General features: G+C 39.8%; 1 protein-coding gene across 2 annotated transcripts in view; it reads right to left on the bottom strand.

Moving 5' to 3' along the window:
• acss3 (acyl-CoA synthetase short chain family member 3) overlaps positions 1-18567 on the bottom strand; it is a 215911-nt gene that overhangs the window by 144297 nt on the left and 53047 nt on the right. For both annotated transcript variants that reach the window (XM_039761751.1, XM_039761752.1), the window contains 2 exons: positions 15477-15557; positions 15301-15396 (listed from right to left, as the gene is read on the bottom strand). In XM_039761751.1, coding sequence (XP_039617685.1) covers positions 15301-15396; positions 15477-15557 — 177 coding nt within the window. The remainder of the gene's footprint in view (positions 1-15300; positions 15397-15476; positions 15558-18567) is intronic.

Here is an 18567-nt window from a genome sequence, read left to right as displayed (position 1 = left end):
TTATATAGTTAAATGTAGTCATCATTGCATAACTTTTTCTTTACCATAGAAATTTAAAGACTAAATTCAACTTCCATTCCTAACAAAGATATTTCTGGCGACTAAATAGAAGCTACTTATATCCAAATTTGAGCTATTGAGCTGTCACCTTCCTGCCTGAATAAATCACCCTCGCTTCGGTCTTACTTTTTTAAAGTTCATTTAATCATGGCTAGTGGCGGAAAAATAATAAAATGGAAGGAGGAACACACTGAGTATGGCTTTACCAAAACAATTATTGATGGGGAATCGATTATTCATAAAGGTTCAATTGGTGATCTGTTTTTCTGTGTTAACCTCATATTTTTTCATACTTCTTCTCAAACCAAGGGGGTGCGAGGGTAAAATGAATTGGGAAGCGCTGATCAATGTAATCGGTGTACCAGGAAATCATGCATTAACAGAAGTTCCCCTTTGCTTGTGATTAAATGCGTGATTTTTAACGCGTTATGGAGCACATGCATCAAAGCTTCTCAGCTGTGCTTGTGCTAAGAAAAGGAACTATTTTGAAAATAACACGATTGTCAATGTAACCATTTGTAAGTAGTGCCTGGAGGGTTTAGTGTGGAGAAACTCTAGACACAGCGTGTGTATTAACTTGTGGATTTTTCTGTGAGTATTTGGTGGCAGCGTCACAAACTCGTAACACTGCGTTAGCTGCGGAGCGCAGCTCAGAGCAAAATGAGATGAATGGGAGGGGAGATGATGACGTGACTCCCCCACCCGCCTTAACTGTCAATTCCCTACAAACACAGTCTCTCGGAATTTGCATAAGCACAGCCCCTCACCTGCAATTTTAACTTAGTTACAAAGTGATCAAAACTCTTGTTTATATCCTGCGTCCTCTCATTAAACTCGTATCCCACATTACCCGTGGGCATGACAAACGCCAGCGGCAGCCTGTCTATGAACTTAATCTAAAGTTTAGGTTTACACCGTGCTTTGTTTCCGAAGTAGCAGCACTCATGAATATAGTTGAATATGTCACTCTCTCGCTTCTTATTGTTTTGCTGCCTTCTGAATTATATAATGCATGTTTTCTTCAGCGCTTTTTGGAGCTCTTCCTGGTTTTCTACGCACTGCGTTGACAGTCAGTTCACGTGATTACGTGGGAGGCGTGATGATGTCACACGAAACTCCGCCCCCACGGCTTTCGAGCTCAACTCCATTACAGTATATGTAGAAAAATAGCTTCCAGTTATGACCATTACGCGTAGAATTTTGAAATGAAACCTGCCCAACTTTTGTAAGTAAGCTGTTAGAAATGAGCCTGCCAAATTTCAGTCTTCTACCTACACGGGAAGTTGGAGAATTAGTGATGTGTCAGTCAGTGAGTGAGTGAGTGAGTCAGTGAGGGCTTTGCCTTTTATTAGTATAGATACACACACACACACATACAGTATATAAACATACATATCTACATATACACATACAGTATATATATGTATATGTATATATGTGTGTGTGTGTGTATATATATATTGTGGTGAAATGTTCTGGTCCAAATAATTTTCCACAATACACAAACAAAGGTTTGGGGACCGTCCCCATATATTGTCGTCCAGACAATAAAGAATAAATGATTCAAAGTCTTAAATCAAAACAATGAACAGTTTAGTTCCAACAAAATGGCGAATTTATAGGGAAAAGGATTATGGGACAGGAAATGGTTGGCATGAAAACAGGAACCGGAATTAACATCATAATGATGAGACGGAAGTGAGGTGCTTTGATGGAGCCGGAAGTGACGTCATCATGGTTGGCCGGAAGTGATGTCATTGCGGCCATTTTGGAAGCCGAAAGTGGAGGAACTTATTTTTCTTCAGATTTTCTGTTGAGCAAAAGAGATTTAGGTAAGTACCACGTGACAACCCTTTGTCTCGCGATGTTTCACTCACCTTTAGGCTCTTTGACTGCCTCCTAATCGCACATGTGTGACAATATATACATACATATCTACATATACACATATATATATATATACTAGCAGAATACCCGCGCTTCGCAGTGGAGAAGTAGTGTGTTAAAGAAGTTATGAAAAAGAAAAGGAAACATTTTAAAAATGGCATAACATGATTGTTAATGTAATTGTTTTGTCACTGATATGAGTGTTGCTGTAATATATATACACACAGACACACACACATATAAACATTTATACAGAGACATATATACATACATACCTGTATATATACACAAACATATATATACACACACACACATACATATACATATATATATATATATATATATATATATATAAATACCCGCGCTTTGCAGCGGAGAAGTAGTGTGTTAAAGAAGTAATGAAAAAGAAAAGGAAACATTTTGAAAATAACGTAACATGATTGTCAATGTAATGAATGTAATTTTTTGTCACTGTTATCTATATATCTATTATCTATCTATCTATATCTATCTCTATCTATATCTTTATCTATATATATATATATCTCCTTTGGGGTGCGAGCAGCTGTTGCTGGGGGTGTCAGAATCCATCGAGGAAGAAAAATGAAAAACATTATTTGTACAAAATCTTAATTTATCTATCCATTCCTAAATAATTAAATGGGCAGGCTATTTCGTATCAGTGCAATATGCTGCTTGTTAAAAAGGATGACTCCTGCTCTTACGTGCACTTACTGTAGTGCTGCGTGGATATTATGAAGTATCGTATCTGTTAAAGTTCTATTTAAATTTTAAATATAAGTAATTTTTATTTAGTCAACAGAAATATGTTTGGTAGGAATGAAAGTTAAATTTAGTCGGCATTGCATAAATTTTTCTTCACCATAGAAATTTAAAGAGTAAATTCAACTTACATTCCGACCAAATATATTTCTGTCGACTAAATAGAACCTACTTATATCGAAATAGAACTTGAAAAGATATATTTTTTTGAATCTGATCGCGTAATTTAGATCGACTTGACGCGCACCACATCATGTCCGACATATCCTCCAATAGCTCGAGCCTGCGAGCTATTGACCTGTCCCCTGCCTGCCTGCCTCAATAAGTGACCCTCGCTTTACTCTTTTTTACCGTTCATTTAATCATGGGTAGTCCGAAAAAATTAGAAAATGGAAGGAGGATCACACTGAGTAATGCTTTACCAAAACAATTATTGATGGCGAATAAAATATCCATTATTCATAAAGCTTCAATTGGTGATCTGTTTTTCTGCGTTAACCTCATATTTTTTCATACTTCTTCCCAAACCAAGGGGGTGTGAGGGTAAAATGAATCGGGAAGCGCTGATATATATATATATATATATATATATATATATATAGAGAGAGAGAGAGAGAGAGAGAGAAATACTTTTACTGTCAATTAATGCAAACAGTACGCGGCATGTGTTTCACTCTAATTCTGGGCCCATCAGGCGTACACACTCACTGCACCCCCTCTTGGGAATCGAACCTCGGACGTCAGCGCTAGAGGCAAAGCCGCTCGTATTGCGCCACGGCGTGTGGTTCGTTTACAAATTGGACTGGACTGCCAATACTGATGCTCTATGTAAGAAAGCTCAGAGCAGACTTTACTTTCTGAGAAGGTTGGCATCCTTCAACATCTGCAGTAAGATGCTGCAGATGTTCTACCAGACGGTTGTGGCGAGTGCCCTCTTCTACGCGGTGGTGTTCTGGGGTGGCAGCATAAAGATGAAAGACACATCACGCCTGGACAAACTTGTTAAGAAGGCAGGCTCCATTGTAGGATTAAAGTTGGACAGTTTAACATCTGTGGCAGAGCGACGGGCACTAAGCAAACTCCTGTCAATCATGAAGAATCCATTGCATCCACTTAACAGGATCATCTCCAGGCAGAGGAGTAGCTTCAGTGACAGACTTTTGTCACTGTCCTGTTCCACTGACAGACTGAGGAGATCGTTCCTCCCCCACACTATGCGACTCTTCAATTCCACCCGGGGGAGTAAATGCGAACATTAATTTTATTTTAATTCTTTTCATTTTTATTACTATTTAATTTAATATTGTTTCTTTGTATCAGTATACTGCTGCTGGATTATGTGAATTTCCCCTTGGGATTAATAAAGTATCTATCTATCTATCTATTTGACAGTATGTAGATCGGGATATATATACTCCTGTAGCCACAATAAATGCCTTTATTGAATGGGTGAACAAGGTCCTTTCTACTGCAGCCACAGCCATGACACACATAAAAAACATCAATAATAACTCATAAACTTGCAATATTATTTAGGAAAATCGCAACATTTTACTCACCAAAAGTTCGGATTATTTGTAAATATTTTCCTCAAAAACAGTTCAATTACTCTGTCGTACGGATTATCCGTGTGCTTCAGTTCCATCAAAACGTCTCTTTCTATCACAGTCGAAGCTAATGCTGAAAGGCGAACCCGCCCTATGGTATTTCTTGCATAAGACTGAATTTGCTTTAGGGCTGAAAATGTCTGCTCGACAGAAGCAGTGTACACGGGAATGCTCACCGCCAAATATAACAATGTGAACAGCCGCCCCATGCTCTCATTCAGATTTTTCTGATTAAGGAAGTCAAGGAGATCAGTGGGAGATTTTCCTACAAAATCATCCATGGCATACATTACAGTCAGTTGTTTTTAGCCAAGACAGATCAAAAAGCGCTCCGTGGCTCTTGTGTTAAACTGGAGAAAGCAGCATGCGTGAAATTTTTCTTGTATTCCTGAAACTTCTGTCCAGAATCCTGCCATGGAGTTGGCCGTAGTGCGCGCGATGATCTTTCGCTCAGAGCGTTTGCGGTGCATTCAGTGGCCTCATAGAGTTCCTCATATCGGCTTCTATCCAATCAATGGGTCTGAATACGTTGACACTGCCGGACGCCTGCTACAGGGTCCTACTGACACCAACTCAAAATCTGATTGGTTGAAGCAACAGGTTAATCAACATTTACTCTGTGTTAGAGTGCATGCACAACGGATTGTGAAAGCCTCTCTGCCTGGCAACAAATGATGGCTGAAATGTGATTGGTTAAATGCTTTAATACGAAACTCCGCCTCCCACAGCTATCGAGCTGCAGTCTATTACAGTATATGGACAAAAATACGTTCCAGTTATGACCATTACGCGTAGAATTTCTAAATGAAACTTGCCAAATTTCAGCCTTCTACCTACACGGGAAGTTGGAGAATTAGTGATGAGTGAGTCAGTCAGTCAGTCAGTGAGGGCTTTGCCTTTTATTAGTATAGATAGCTTTTGCATTTTCCAAGAGAGACCACACCACTGTCCAAAACAGTTTATGTATAAATCAGCATATGCTCAGATCCTTCCCCATTACATAAAGTATGAAAGAGGAGGATAACGAAGTAGAAACAATAGGGAGTACCGCTAGTTTTTCATTCAATTCCAAGCACTGACTTTGCATGGCAAATAAGCTGCTTGCCCAGAAGAGAGCGTCTGCTCCACACTGAAGTGTAAACAAAATGAGATGGGAGCTGCCAACCTACTATTGGGCTTGGTGATATACTGAGATTTTAAAATATACTGGGATATAAACAGAGCGGGATCTGGACTGAGGCAATATCGTTTATATCAAGTTTAAATAAAGTTATGTTTTAATCTTGTGGAAGGCCTTTTTTCTTATCCCTCAATACCTGCCCCCAGACTTCACTACTATGATTTGCTAACAACAGCATACCCACTCATGCTCGTGTGCGTGCAAACAACTGTCTCACAAAATAGAGGGGCATGACACCCAAGTCACAACTGATGACAATGTAAAACAGAGGTGGTTTGGATTTCACAAGTCAGATGAACAGCAGAATAACATAATCTGCAGGGACTGGCAAAAGAAATTTGTGTCAAAAACTGGGAGCACTACCAATCTTTATCATCTTCTTCGTGGCCCCGAAATACCTCAAACAATTCAGATGACATTATAAACTTAATTTACCCACACCTTGCCTAATGAAAAGAAAAGTGCAAAGTGGCACAGTATTACAGTTGTGTACTACACAGCAAAAGATACAATTCCTGTATCAACAGAGGAAAAGGATAGTTTTAAAAGATTGTTCAAACAATTACTTTGCAAGAGAAGCACTGCCTAACATGTACATTCAAGTCAGACGTACCCTTACCAACCTGATCGACCTGAAACTAAAACATTTTGCATTGATAACTGATATGTGGTCAAGCCACACCTGCGAGCCATATTTAAGTGTGACTATTCATTTCATTGGAGAAAGGGAAATTGAATGTGTGTGTCTGCAAATGAGTTATTTCCCTGAAAACCACACTGGGGAGGCACAGATCAGAAGCTCTGTAAGATATCCTTGCAAACTGGAAGTGCGATGAAAAGAGGCTCATTGCTATTACAACCAACAATGGGAGCAATGTTATCAAGGCGGTGCAATCGCTGAAGTGGCAAAGGATGCAGTGCTTTGTGTGCTGACTTCATCTGGCAATTGGTAAGTGCAAGTTAAAAAAAAAATAACGTTAACTACTTAAATGTTATATTTATCAAAGCCAGAATTAAGCAGTACAAGTGAGTTTTAAGCTGCTTGCCTTTACAGTCAGTTTTGTCAGTTAAACACAGTACTTATTTCATGAAGTTTAATTTAGCGGCAGAATAAAATGTAAAATCCCCTTAGGCTAGACTTTTTTACTTTTCAAAAATGAAATGTGTTTTGCAGATTTATTTATTAAAAAACAAATGAAAGTTAAAACCGTAATATAATTAAATGCATGTCTAATGTACAGCCATGTGTTAATCAGATTTCATTAGGCCTAAGTGAACTTCCTTTAAACATAAATGAAAGCATGTTTTATTACACAACATGACATGGATGATGACCTAGTGACCCGGGCAATTTCTTTATGCAAATGAATTATCAGTAGCTTCTCCTACAGCTGGCAAAGGAGGAGGGGCTGGCTGAATTTCAGATGCATCTGGGTCTGGCTGCTCACCAGCTCATCACAGAGATGCCAACATGCTGGGGATCAAGGCAGAAAATGAGTGTGAGGGTTCTAGAGCAAGAGAGAGCACTTTAAAAAGTCATGACCTCCAACAAAAAATCCAAGCATCTTGTCTCTCCCTGAAACTTCTTTAATAATTCACAGATGGTTTGTCTGGGGAGGACTATGTCACCCTTCCATTTGCCCCAACTTTTCAACTCTACCATCCTAGCACACGATGAAGGAGACAGTGAGTTTGGCAAATCCATCAAACATGATATTTTGGGTTACCTGAATGAAAAGTATACTGACCCATCATCTAGCGACCTGTTGGACATGGCATCACTTGTTGATCCACGATTTAAATTCACTTATATTGCAGCGGACAGGATCGGGGCACTGAAGCTTAGAGTTGCATTGAAAATGGAATCACTGCTGCAGAGCTGCTGTAGCACAAGTGATTCAACTGTGATCATCACTGTGTCTAAGCCTGCAGACCAGCCAACGGGTCACCACTTGAAAAGAAAAAATCCCTTGTGGGCTATTTCATGGAAACAAAGTCACCCACCTGCCCCACAGCATCAAAGAGGCAAACAATTGAGAATGAACCGTCCAACTACATAGTATCAGGGCCAGCAGAGTACAAAGACAATCTATATGGTAGAAGGAACATATAGTCATCTTCCCCACTTTAAACTGTCTGGAACAAAAATACCTTTGTGTTCCTGCAACTAGTTCACCGTCAGAGAAGGTGTTTAGTTGTAGTGGCAATATTGTCAGTTGTCACAGGGCAGCCTTGAAGCCTGAGACAGTTGACAGACTAGCTCAAAATCTTTAGGCTAAGATGAAATGCTTAGATAAGCCTACCTCAATAAAAACTACTTTGCAAAACAGATGGCTTTACAAGCTAGTGTTGTTTGAACAGTTCGTACAATATTTTAAGGAAAACCATGTACTTCTTATTGGCTACAGTCTGTTAACTTGTTTGTTAAAACAGTGGAGAACAAGTAAGAGACTTACTTATTTATATTGTTATTATAATATTATTCATTTTATATTTTTTATTTTATTTTAACTGTGTTGTTGGCTGAATTTTCATAAAATATCAAATATATTTTCAAAACACTTAGGCCTACCATTTTTTTTTACACTTAAAACATTTCATTTACATTTACATTATAATCTTAACCTGAAAGCAGATATAAGTAGTTCTTTTAGGTTCTGTGGGTCTGTTATGTATTTCAACCTTTATTTAGACCTTTAATTCTTGTGACAAGTTGTATGACTTTGGCTTACAAATGAAAATTTTACTCCCTTCATAAAAATATCTACATATATATTGTATATCACCATTCAGCCAAAACAAAAAAAGATATGATTTTTTTGTCTATATAGTCCAGCCCTAGTCCACTGTGAAAGGACAGAAAAGATATTCAAAGAGTCAGACACTGGTAGAGTGCTGAGGCAGTGCAGAAAACACAAGCAGTAAAACAAAAGTGAATACAATGCCCCTATATTTGTTTTGTAACCTACTCACTCTACTAAAAATGACAGCAGACCGATGATGTCCATAGCATTACAGTCAATCCATCATGCTACCTACATTTTACCTACATAATCCGAGTAATCTATAAGTGATGCTATATTCATAAACTACTAGCTGTCCCCTGAGGTTCCGCCCACGTAGTAGTGAAACAGGACAAATTTTAAAAATTAATTTAAAAAAAAATTTAATCATTTGTATTGAGAAAAACTTATATTGATAGCTTTCGTATCGAGGATCTATTGATATTCAATATTTTTGGTTTTGCTATCAGGGACAAGAATGTGATCTCTTTGCCAAAAATGTAAAAAGTTGGCATGGTATCTCTGGCCAAGTGGAAGTTAGGTATGCTCCAACATCAAACGATCCTACTGTATCTGATCGTATTCAGCTCTGATGGCATGGGAAGAACAGCATGTGACTGTGATATCTCTACCAATGAGAAGGTACCCTCTAAAACACACGTAGTTGTAATCTGTCTCTGAAAAACATCAAATGTTACTCTTTAACAATCTCTAGATGATAATATCTGCTGAACAAACAGGTATCGCTAGCTAAGCAAAGGCAAGGTATGCTCGAACATGGGGCAAGAGGCAGAGGGACTCAAACGGAGACTGGAACGTGAGTGAGGATGGCCCCACCTGGCTCCCTATTCCTGAGGTCCCGCCTCCCCTTCCCCTCGGCCTGCAGCTGATTCATGTAAATAAATCAGTGCCACAACCAAACTATGATACTTAGCACGATGAGAGAAGTCACAAAATCAACCCGAATGTTCAAGCAAATTATAGAATAAAACCCAATCTAAATCCGTTCAGTGGTTCTCTTGTGAAAAGCAGACAGACATGCAGACAGACATACAGACAAACAAACAGACAAACAGACAGATGTTGGATTTTGTATATAGAGATCTACTGGATATAAAAATTAAATACTGAAGTAGTTTAATGCTGAATCAGAGAAAGACACTTGTGTCACGGGATCCATTTGCATCATTCTTGTGTCCTGAAGTAGTACAAAATTGGAGAAGGCACACAAAATAAAACAAAATGAAAAGTACATGAAGTGTCATCATGAAAATTAGTTTCTATTTCATGTATTATTTTATGTGCCTAGCAAATTGAAATATGTTGATTTGCTTTTCACTAATAAACAATGAAGCATTTTGTTGCCCATTGCCAGCACCTCTCCGGGTTTTTACTTAAACAATACATGCTGTGTGTTAGGAATTTATTTTTCTTTCACTTAAGATGTATTAGGCTATCTGTGGCATTTGGGAGTGGGGCAAATGAGATGCGTTATTGGGATGACGGTCAGAACAAAAGAATTCTCTTGGTGGAGCCTTGTATGAAATAAATGCATGAAGGTTCTAGTGTTAAGATGCTCAAGGAAAGGTGAGACAGAGTGTGTTCTCTTACAGACTGTACAGGGTTCTTCGTCACTTTGGAGTGTTAAAAGAACACTTTGATTCAAACCTAGTTTTGTACAATTTGACTTACTTGCATTGAATGTTGATTTTAATAAATTCAAAAAAATGTTATTAAAAAAAAACAATCTGCAGATTCCAAGTGTCTTTGTCGGTTATTATTATAAACTAAACATTCAGCAGCTTAACAGCTGATAAACATAAGATGCACATGATACTGAAAAATTATGATTAGCAACTACTGAACTAGGCAATTTTTAACCTCCAGCAAAACACCAAAAAGAAGACCAATAAAGTTAACAACTTTCATACTTCAACTAACTTACACTAACTTAAACTAAACCAAACTCACAAACACATATCCCTTTCTTTAACATCATGAACCACAGTCCTGTGTGGAAGAGCCTGTCACTTCACTGTGTTACTGGCTCCCTGTTCTATGAGGTTTCCTATCCTTATCAAATGCTTTTCATCATTTGCTTTTGTGTGCTTAGTTAATGCAGATTCAGAAATTACAAATCTTTCTTTATTTTTTATTTTTAGAATTGCTTGATCTACCAAACCCACAAAAAAGGTTGTACAAGGCAAATGCAGATCCTGGAAAAATCGGGTGGAAATAGAGCTTACCCCACATGTTAACAAATCTAATTATTGGCATAGCATCCCTTTTACTGAAATCATACATGTCTTTGCACCACACTATTTTAGTCTATTACCTACCACCATTATAAGGCAAATATAAGTTCTTAAAAAATTATTTGTCTTATTTAACACTGCACAGTTAGACAATTCCACATTAATATTACTATCAAGTGGAATTAAATTAGTATGTATTATCAGTATCTGAAGAAGTACAGAATATGAACTATATAATGTTAGCACAAACATATTAAAACCACTACCCACCATACCATGAGTAAACATGTTAAAGGCTTGGAAGAAAAGAACATTTATGGCAGGAAGGGAATACTGTAGTGCAGGGGTGCCCAATGCGTCGATCACGAATGACCGGTAGATCGCATTATATTCAAAAAAATTTTTTTAAACGTTAAGTCTATATATCCTCCCTATGGCATTTGCCACTTGATTGACATACAGGGCGGCCAGTCAAAGATCTCTTTTCTTCTAAGATACTGGTCATCCCGCATGCACAATCAAACGTGCGACAGTGATCGCAAAACTCCGGCAGTGATCTAGTTAGCCTTCCAATTTATATCGACTAAAGAAGGGATTTAAAAAAAATTGTTTGGGGAGGGTATGGGCTGGATTAGGAATTGGAAGAGGATTTTTTTTCTCACAATGTCACAATCGAAGTGCGTTTGTCTGGTCTGTCAACCTATCATTGCTATTCCAAAGAAGGAAAATGTGGAAAGGCACTTTTGAACTGTTCATAAAAACTCCGAAACTGACTTTCTTCCGAAAAGCGATCTGAGAAAGAGAAAGAAGAGGGAACTAAAATCGCAGTTCATCGGACAGCCATCATTTTTCACCCGGCTAAATTCAAAAGCTCCTTGACTGCATTATTCGGCTCTACTTATTTATGCGAGTCAGTCTTTTCCCACGTGAAGATTATTAAATCAAAATACAGTACTGTAGTGTCCATAAATGTATTGAATTGTTATTGTGCCATAAAGGTTATTCAGTTATGCAAGGTACAACAACATATATTTAATGTATAAAGTATACTCCGTATATATATATATACAGTATATATATATATATATATATATATATATATATATATATATATATATATATATAGTGAACCTCGCCCGGACACAGACAGGCAGACACGTTAATGTCACCCACAAACACAGGTTTATTCTTCATCTCTTTTACAATTCTGCTCACCAACCCCCCTCAGTCCAGGCCACTCCAATGCCTTCTCTTTTCTTCTTCTCTTTTTCTCTCTCTCTCTCTTTCTTTCTGACCGCCTCCTTCCTCCTCTAGACGTTGCCACTCTTCCACCCAACTCTTGTCAATGACTGGAGGGAGGCGGCCCCTTTTATAGGAACCCGGATGGGCTCCAGCTGCTTCCCGGCAATCTCCCGCGGACACACCCCCGTGTGGCTGAAGTACCGGCTGTGCACCCGGAAGCCGTCTGGGTGTCCCCTGTCGTCTTCCCCCCGGCACTTCCTGGTGTGGCGGAAGTGCCGGGCTCCTGGGATAATCAGGCACTGGGGCGCGCCTGTCGGTTGCCACGGGTCCCTACAGGCCTGGGCTTCCAAGCTCAAGGCACAAGTCCTCCTCTGGTCCTCCTGGGCATCCCGGCCGGGGACCACATATATATATATATATATATATATATATATATATATATATATATATATATATATATATATATATATATATATATATATATATATACGGACACAGACAGACGGAAATCATTTTCAAGTCCAACACACGATTATTTATAGGTATTAAAGTACAAACCCAGTGCCGCAGCACCAATCACCAGAACAGCCCAGGCCAAAAACCACAGTATGCCTTTCCTTCAGACCGCCTCCTTCTCTCTCCTTCCAGACCTCGTCCTCTTCCACCCGACACCAGTCCTAAATGAAGGGAGGCGGCCCCTTTTATGTCCCGCCCCCCGGATGTGCTCCAGGTGTGCTCCGGCAATCTCCCACCGACACGCCCCAGTGTGACGGAAGTGCAAGCTGTATCCTGGGAAGCAACCCGGGTGTCCCGGCTACTCTTCCCCCCAGCACTTCCTGGTGTGGCGGAAGTGCTGAGGTCCAGGGCTCTCCAGGCATTGGGACGCCCCCTGGCAGTGACCATGGGCGCCTACACAGTTAAGCTTCAAAGCTCTACACCCGTGGCCCCCAAAGCAACCAGGGCGGTCGCCCCCTCATGGTCTGGAGAAGGCGCAAGCCCTCCTCCAGTCCGCCTGGGCATCCCGGCTGGGTACCGAACCCGGGTCCTCCCTGAGTGGAGTTTGCATGTTCTCCCTGTGTCTGCATGGATTTCCTCCGGGCGCTCTGGTTTCCTCCCACAGTCCAAAGACATGCCAGTTAGGTGGACTGGCTATTCTAAATTGGCCCTAGTGTGTGTTTGTGTGTGTCCTGCGGTGGGTTGGCACCTGTGCCCTGTGTTGGCTGGGATTTGCTCCAGCAGACCCCCATGACTCTGTGTTTGGATTCAGCGGGTTGGAAAATGGATGGATATATATATATACATATATATATATATTGTGGAAGACTGCCGGCTTCCCAGGCCGGTCCGCACCCCCAGGCCGACAGGAGGAGCTCTCCCGACAGCGGGACCGTGCCCCGAGGTCCAGCAGGGCCTTATGGACTCTGTGGTGTTTATACACAGCCCTGCTGGATACCTTGGGGGCCACCAGGAGTCGCTGTGGGGGGACTTATGGGCTCTGTTGTGCCTTATGACCCGGGAGTACGTCACGGTCACGTGACAGGAAGGTATGGCGTGCTCCCGGGTTGAAGTAATAGACTGATTGCCCTGACCCGGAAGGAATAAGGAACTGTGGACTGCTGGGACAGGAACACCTCCGGGTCAGGGGCTATAAAAGGACCGTGCCTCAGTCCAGACACTGAGCTGTGCTGGGTGGGAGAGGAGCAAAGTGTCTGGGCGAGGAGGAGAGGTTATTGTGTGTTTGAAGAGATTTGTGAGGAGTGTGGAAGGTGCTTGGTGCACTGAAAGAAAATAAAAGAGTCTTGGACTGTTACCTGGTCTCCGGAGTTGTACCTGAGGGTTCAAGGGTGCACTACTGCCCCCTACTGCCACAATATATATATATATATATAGTGGAAAGCATACCCCCGAACACAGACAGAGCGACACCAGAATGTCCAAAACGCACTTCATTAATATTTTCAGCACCACAATGCCTTCTTTCATCAACTCTCTTCTTCTTTCTCTTCTTCTATCTTTCTCTCTCGACCTCCTCTCTCCTCCTCACAAGCTTCGTCTCCTTCCTCCCAAATCTGGCTCCTCTACTGGAGGTAGGCGGCCCCTTTTATCATGACCCGGATGAGCCCCAGGTGCTCCACTTGACGTCACTTCCTGGTGTGTGTCGGAAGTGTCAGGAAAGCACCTGGAAGCACTCTGGGTGTCCTTGAGATTGCTTCCGGCAGCACTTCCTGGTGTGGCGGAAGTGCTGCCATCCAGGATTCCCTAATTGTCCAGGCGCCCCCTGGCGGTGGCCACGTCCTCTCATAATGAGCGTCCCAGCTCCGTCCCTGTGGCCCCCAAATAGACCCAGACGGCTGCCCTCTCATGGCCGAAAAGAAGTATCATCCAACTCGGGGACTATCCAGGCGTCCCGGCCGAGCAGTGTCCCCGCTCATCTGTAACAAAAATATATATATATATATATATATATATATATATATATATATATATATATATATAGCATTTTAATGTAGGTAGATCATTTCTACCTGGTCATTTTAAAAGTAGCTCGCAAGCCAAAAAAGTGTGGGCACCCCTGCTGTAGTGTATATTTTGCTATATGTTTAATATCATCAACATACAGCAATGGATTTATCGTGTAATATGTACCTTTAGTTTCTTTGACATCTTTTAAAGTACTTTGACGTGCACACTTTGTATAAAAATGTGCTATAGAAGTAAATGTTGTTGTTGTTGTCTTGAAAGCTGCAGTTAAATAGAATGTATCAGCCTTTTTTTAATTTCATGCCCCATTGTTTTGTGCAGGGAGCCTTATATTTGACCATGTTACTGGCATCCTGTAAACCTCAAAACTGAAAATCATGTTCACAAGCTACAATATAAAAACAGTATAAAACTAATAAAAGTCTATACAGAGCAAACTTTAGGTAAAAAAGACCATCGCTGAGCCTTGACCAGGATTCAAATATGGGTCTTTTCTAGATGCAGCTCAAATGCTCCACAAACCATTTCCAGAGTTCACTGTAAGATGCACTATTTTTCGATTACTGAAATAATTGTATTACTTCAAGAATTACACCTTGAAAGTTCCTTTAAGTAAAGCAAGACAGAATATTAATGGCCTGATGAAGATCAAGACTTTCAAATGCTGTCAGCCATTCACTTTTTTCAATTGCTCCTCTGTCATAAATAACATTATGCAGCTTTTTAATAGCCTCATTTTGCAAAAGAATAAATTAATTAATCAATCTATATTTTGCATAGTGACAATAACAGCAGTTAACAGTATCTTTGCATTGCTAAAATGTGTAAGATACAACTTAAACAGATATAAAATTTGAGTGTGTATCTTAAAGAAATAGAATAAGAGAGAAAAAAATTAAAGAGCCAGAGCTTGGCAGTTCAACCTTACACCTAATAAATAAAATCTAGTGTAAACTTTTTTTTTTTTTAGTTTTACAATTACAATGCCAAGCTATTTTACATATGGATCTTATAAAACTTACCTCATAAAGAACAGTGGCATTGCCATGAAGCAATGGGCCATAGCAGATGTATGAATGTCCAACAACCCAACCCAGATCAGATGCTGCCCACCAAACCTGAAACACAGGATATCTAGTGATTGAATTTTTAACAACAAACTTGCTCAATGTGTAATGTTACAAATAAACAGAGTTACCTCTCCAGGCTGAAGACCATACACATCAGACATTGTCCAGTTCAACATTACAGCATAACCTCCAGTGTCCCTTACAACTCCCTGGAAATAAAACAAAAATGACACCATTGGTTTAAGTACTGCAGAAAGGATATATACAACATATAAAAGACTGATACTACAAGTTTTTAACACAAAATTTAAATACATACTGAAAAGAGATAAAAGGAGAAAATGTCATATCTATTCAATTATGTTTAAACTGTTGAACATTTACATAAGTGCCTCTTGATTTGATCCCACATTATAAGAACAATATGGTCATTTAATAAGCTTTCGTTTTGTAAGGTTTTTCTCTGCTTTCAGATAAAGATTACTCTTGTTGAATAAAATACATTAAGAATTGTGCATCTTTGCTAAATTTCTCACTCACTTATTAAGAGACCATTAATTGTTACCACTCAGTGTAATATGAATATCTTTGCGATGCATGATTAAACAGGCGATTCCTGAGAAAACACACCTACACACAGGAAGAACTTAGAAAATCAACACAAGCAATACGGCAGACTTAGAAACTGGAGCTGAGACAAGGTAATGCAAATCACTGCACCACCTGGCAACTCTAAATTTGTATACACAGCATTTTAGTTCATCATTCTTTCCTGTTTTATTGTAATACTTGGTCACAGACAGCAGGCATAAAGGCAGAAAAAAACCATGAACTGGATGCCAAACAGTTGCAGGCACTCTCACTCACACACCCACTCTCATTTACACCAAACCACTTTAGGACTGCCTATCAACTTAACTTGCACATCTTTGTAATGAGTGAAGTACCCCAGAGAAAAGCCCACTTTAGAGAAAGGACAGAATATGACTCCATATAGATAGTACCTGGACAAAAAGATAAACCCTGGGCCATAAAGATGCAAAGCAGTAGTGTTAAAAAGTGTAATGCTGTGTCAACTTTCTTTTTATTGAAAAATGTTTATTTTCTTTACTTTATCAATCTATTATTTGAATTGTTTTTATTTTATTTTGTTGCTTTTGGGGTTGCTCCAAATCTAAAATAACAGAGCAAAATTGTTTCAAAATATAAATACAATTAATTTGTTAACTAAAAAACACAAGGGAAGGATGATTTGTCTACCAAGATATTAAAAGATAATATAAAACACCACAGAAAACTATGCTGCCTCTCTAGACCTCAGTACTGTATACAGTATATGATCTTGCCGTAATGTCTGTGGTGTGACTTTTTTTTTTGGTATAGTACATATTTACTTAGAGAAAATATAAAATTTAGGCAGACTCAAATATATCATTTAGATTGTTGACAGCTAAATTAAAATACATGCAGAGAAGCACTATGCTATGAAAACAAATGTACCAAAATAATCTATAATCTATACTAATAAAAGGCAAAGCCCTCACTGACTCACTCACTCACTCACTCACTCATCACTAATTCTCCAACTTCCCGTGTAGGTAGAAGGCTGAAATTTGGCAGGCTCATTCCTTACAACTTACTTACAAAAGTTGGGCAGGTTTTATTTCGAAATTCTATGAGTAATGGTCATAACTGGAACCTATTTTTTCGTCCATATACTATAATAGACGTCTGCTCGATGGCCATGGGAGGCGTAACTCCGTAATTTAGTGCCTGCCCATATAAGGCCGTCCATCAGCGGCAATCCAATAGAAACACTGCCACTAAATATTCACGGGTGAAGGACTGTGCTTATGCAGACGAAGATGAGATGGTCAAGGGTGGTGTTTGGCACAAACTCAGCGAAACTGCGAGAGAAACTTTTAAGTGCCGGGTCTTAGCTAACATTAAATACAGCCGTGGACGTCGCACGAGATGGCACCAGCACAGCTGGGAACCTTCGACACATGTACACTGAGCGGCTCACGTGAACTGACGCAGTGCACAGACAAAAAGCAACAGTTCCAAAGAGTGCTGAACAAAAACCGAATTACACAACTGCGGAAACAAAGCACGGTGTGAACCGTAAGTTTAAATTAAGTTTATAGACACACTCCCGCTGCCGTTTGTCATGCCTACGACGAGTATGGTATTCACGAGATACAAGTTTAATGAGAAGACACGAGGTATAAACGAGACTTTGGATCACTTTGTTGCGGAGTTAAAATTGCTGTAGCAAGAAACTTTGAAGTGCCGGGTCTTAGCTAACATTAAATAAAGTCGTGGACATCGCAAGATCGCACGAGCACAGATGAGAAGCTTCGATGCATGTACTCCGAGCGGCTCGCGTCAACTGACTTTGCAGGACTGGAAAAGATTAAATTAAGTTCATACACACGCTACCGCTAAATATTCACAGGCAATTTCCACAACTTACTACCGGGAAAGCCTGTTGAACATCTTACATTCACGAGTTCCGATTTGGGTGGTGAACACTTCGATGAATGAAACCTTTTATCTTTACAACGGATGACAAACACGGAATAAACTTGAACACAACATGTCCTCCAAATACGAACCTGATAGAAAGAAATAATGCTAATCAAATCCTTGATGACAGCAACACTCATAACGGTCACAAGATTATTACATTGACAATCATGTTACGTTATTTTTAAAATGTTTCATTTTCTTAGCACAAGCACAGCTGAGAAGCTTCGATGCATGTACTCCATAGCACGTTAAAAAAATAACGCATTTAATCACACTTTGCATTCCAAGCAAAGGGTAACTTTTGTCAATGCATGATTTCCTGGTACATCGATTACATTGATGCACACATCAGAGCTACAACAATGTAAGAGTCGGAAGAAAGCGCGTTGCTAGCACTGATCGGAGGCAAATTTCATTTCAAAAGACTACCTGACGAATGCCTTGATAAAAGCGTGGTTTTGTGCAAACTGTGCAAAAATGAGTTTGCATACCACCAAGGCACTTCAACCTTACGCTTCCATCAAAATGCAAAACATGTTACGGCGAGCACAGAAACTGTGTATGCTGTTAGAACTAGCAGTACGGGTTCGAGTACCAACAAAAGGTGTCGGCAGCCCAAACCTCATGAAATGACTGGCTTCAGAACCAAAATTAGTAAGTCAACATAGGTCAAACTTACAAATTCTC

The sequence above is a fragment of the Polypterus senegalus genome, chromosome 8 (assembly GCF_016835505.1).
Source record: "Polypterus senegalus isolate Bchr_013 chromosome 8, ASM1683550v1, whole genome shotgun sequence".
Taxonomy (NCBI): Eukaryota; Metazoa; Chordata; class Cladistia; order Polypteriformes; family Polypteridae; genus Polypterus; species Polypterus senegalus.
This window is presented reverse-complemented; position numbering and strand designations above follow the sequence as displayed.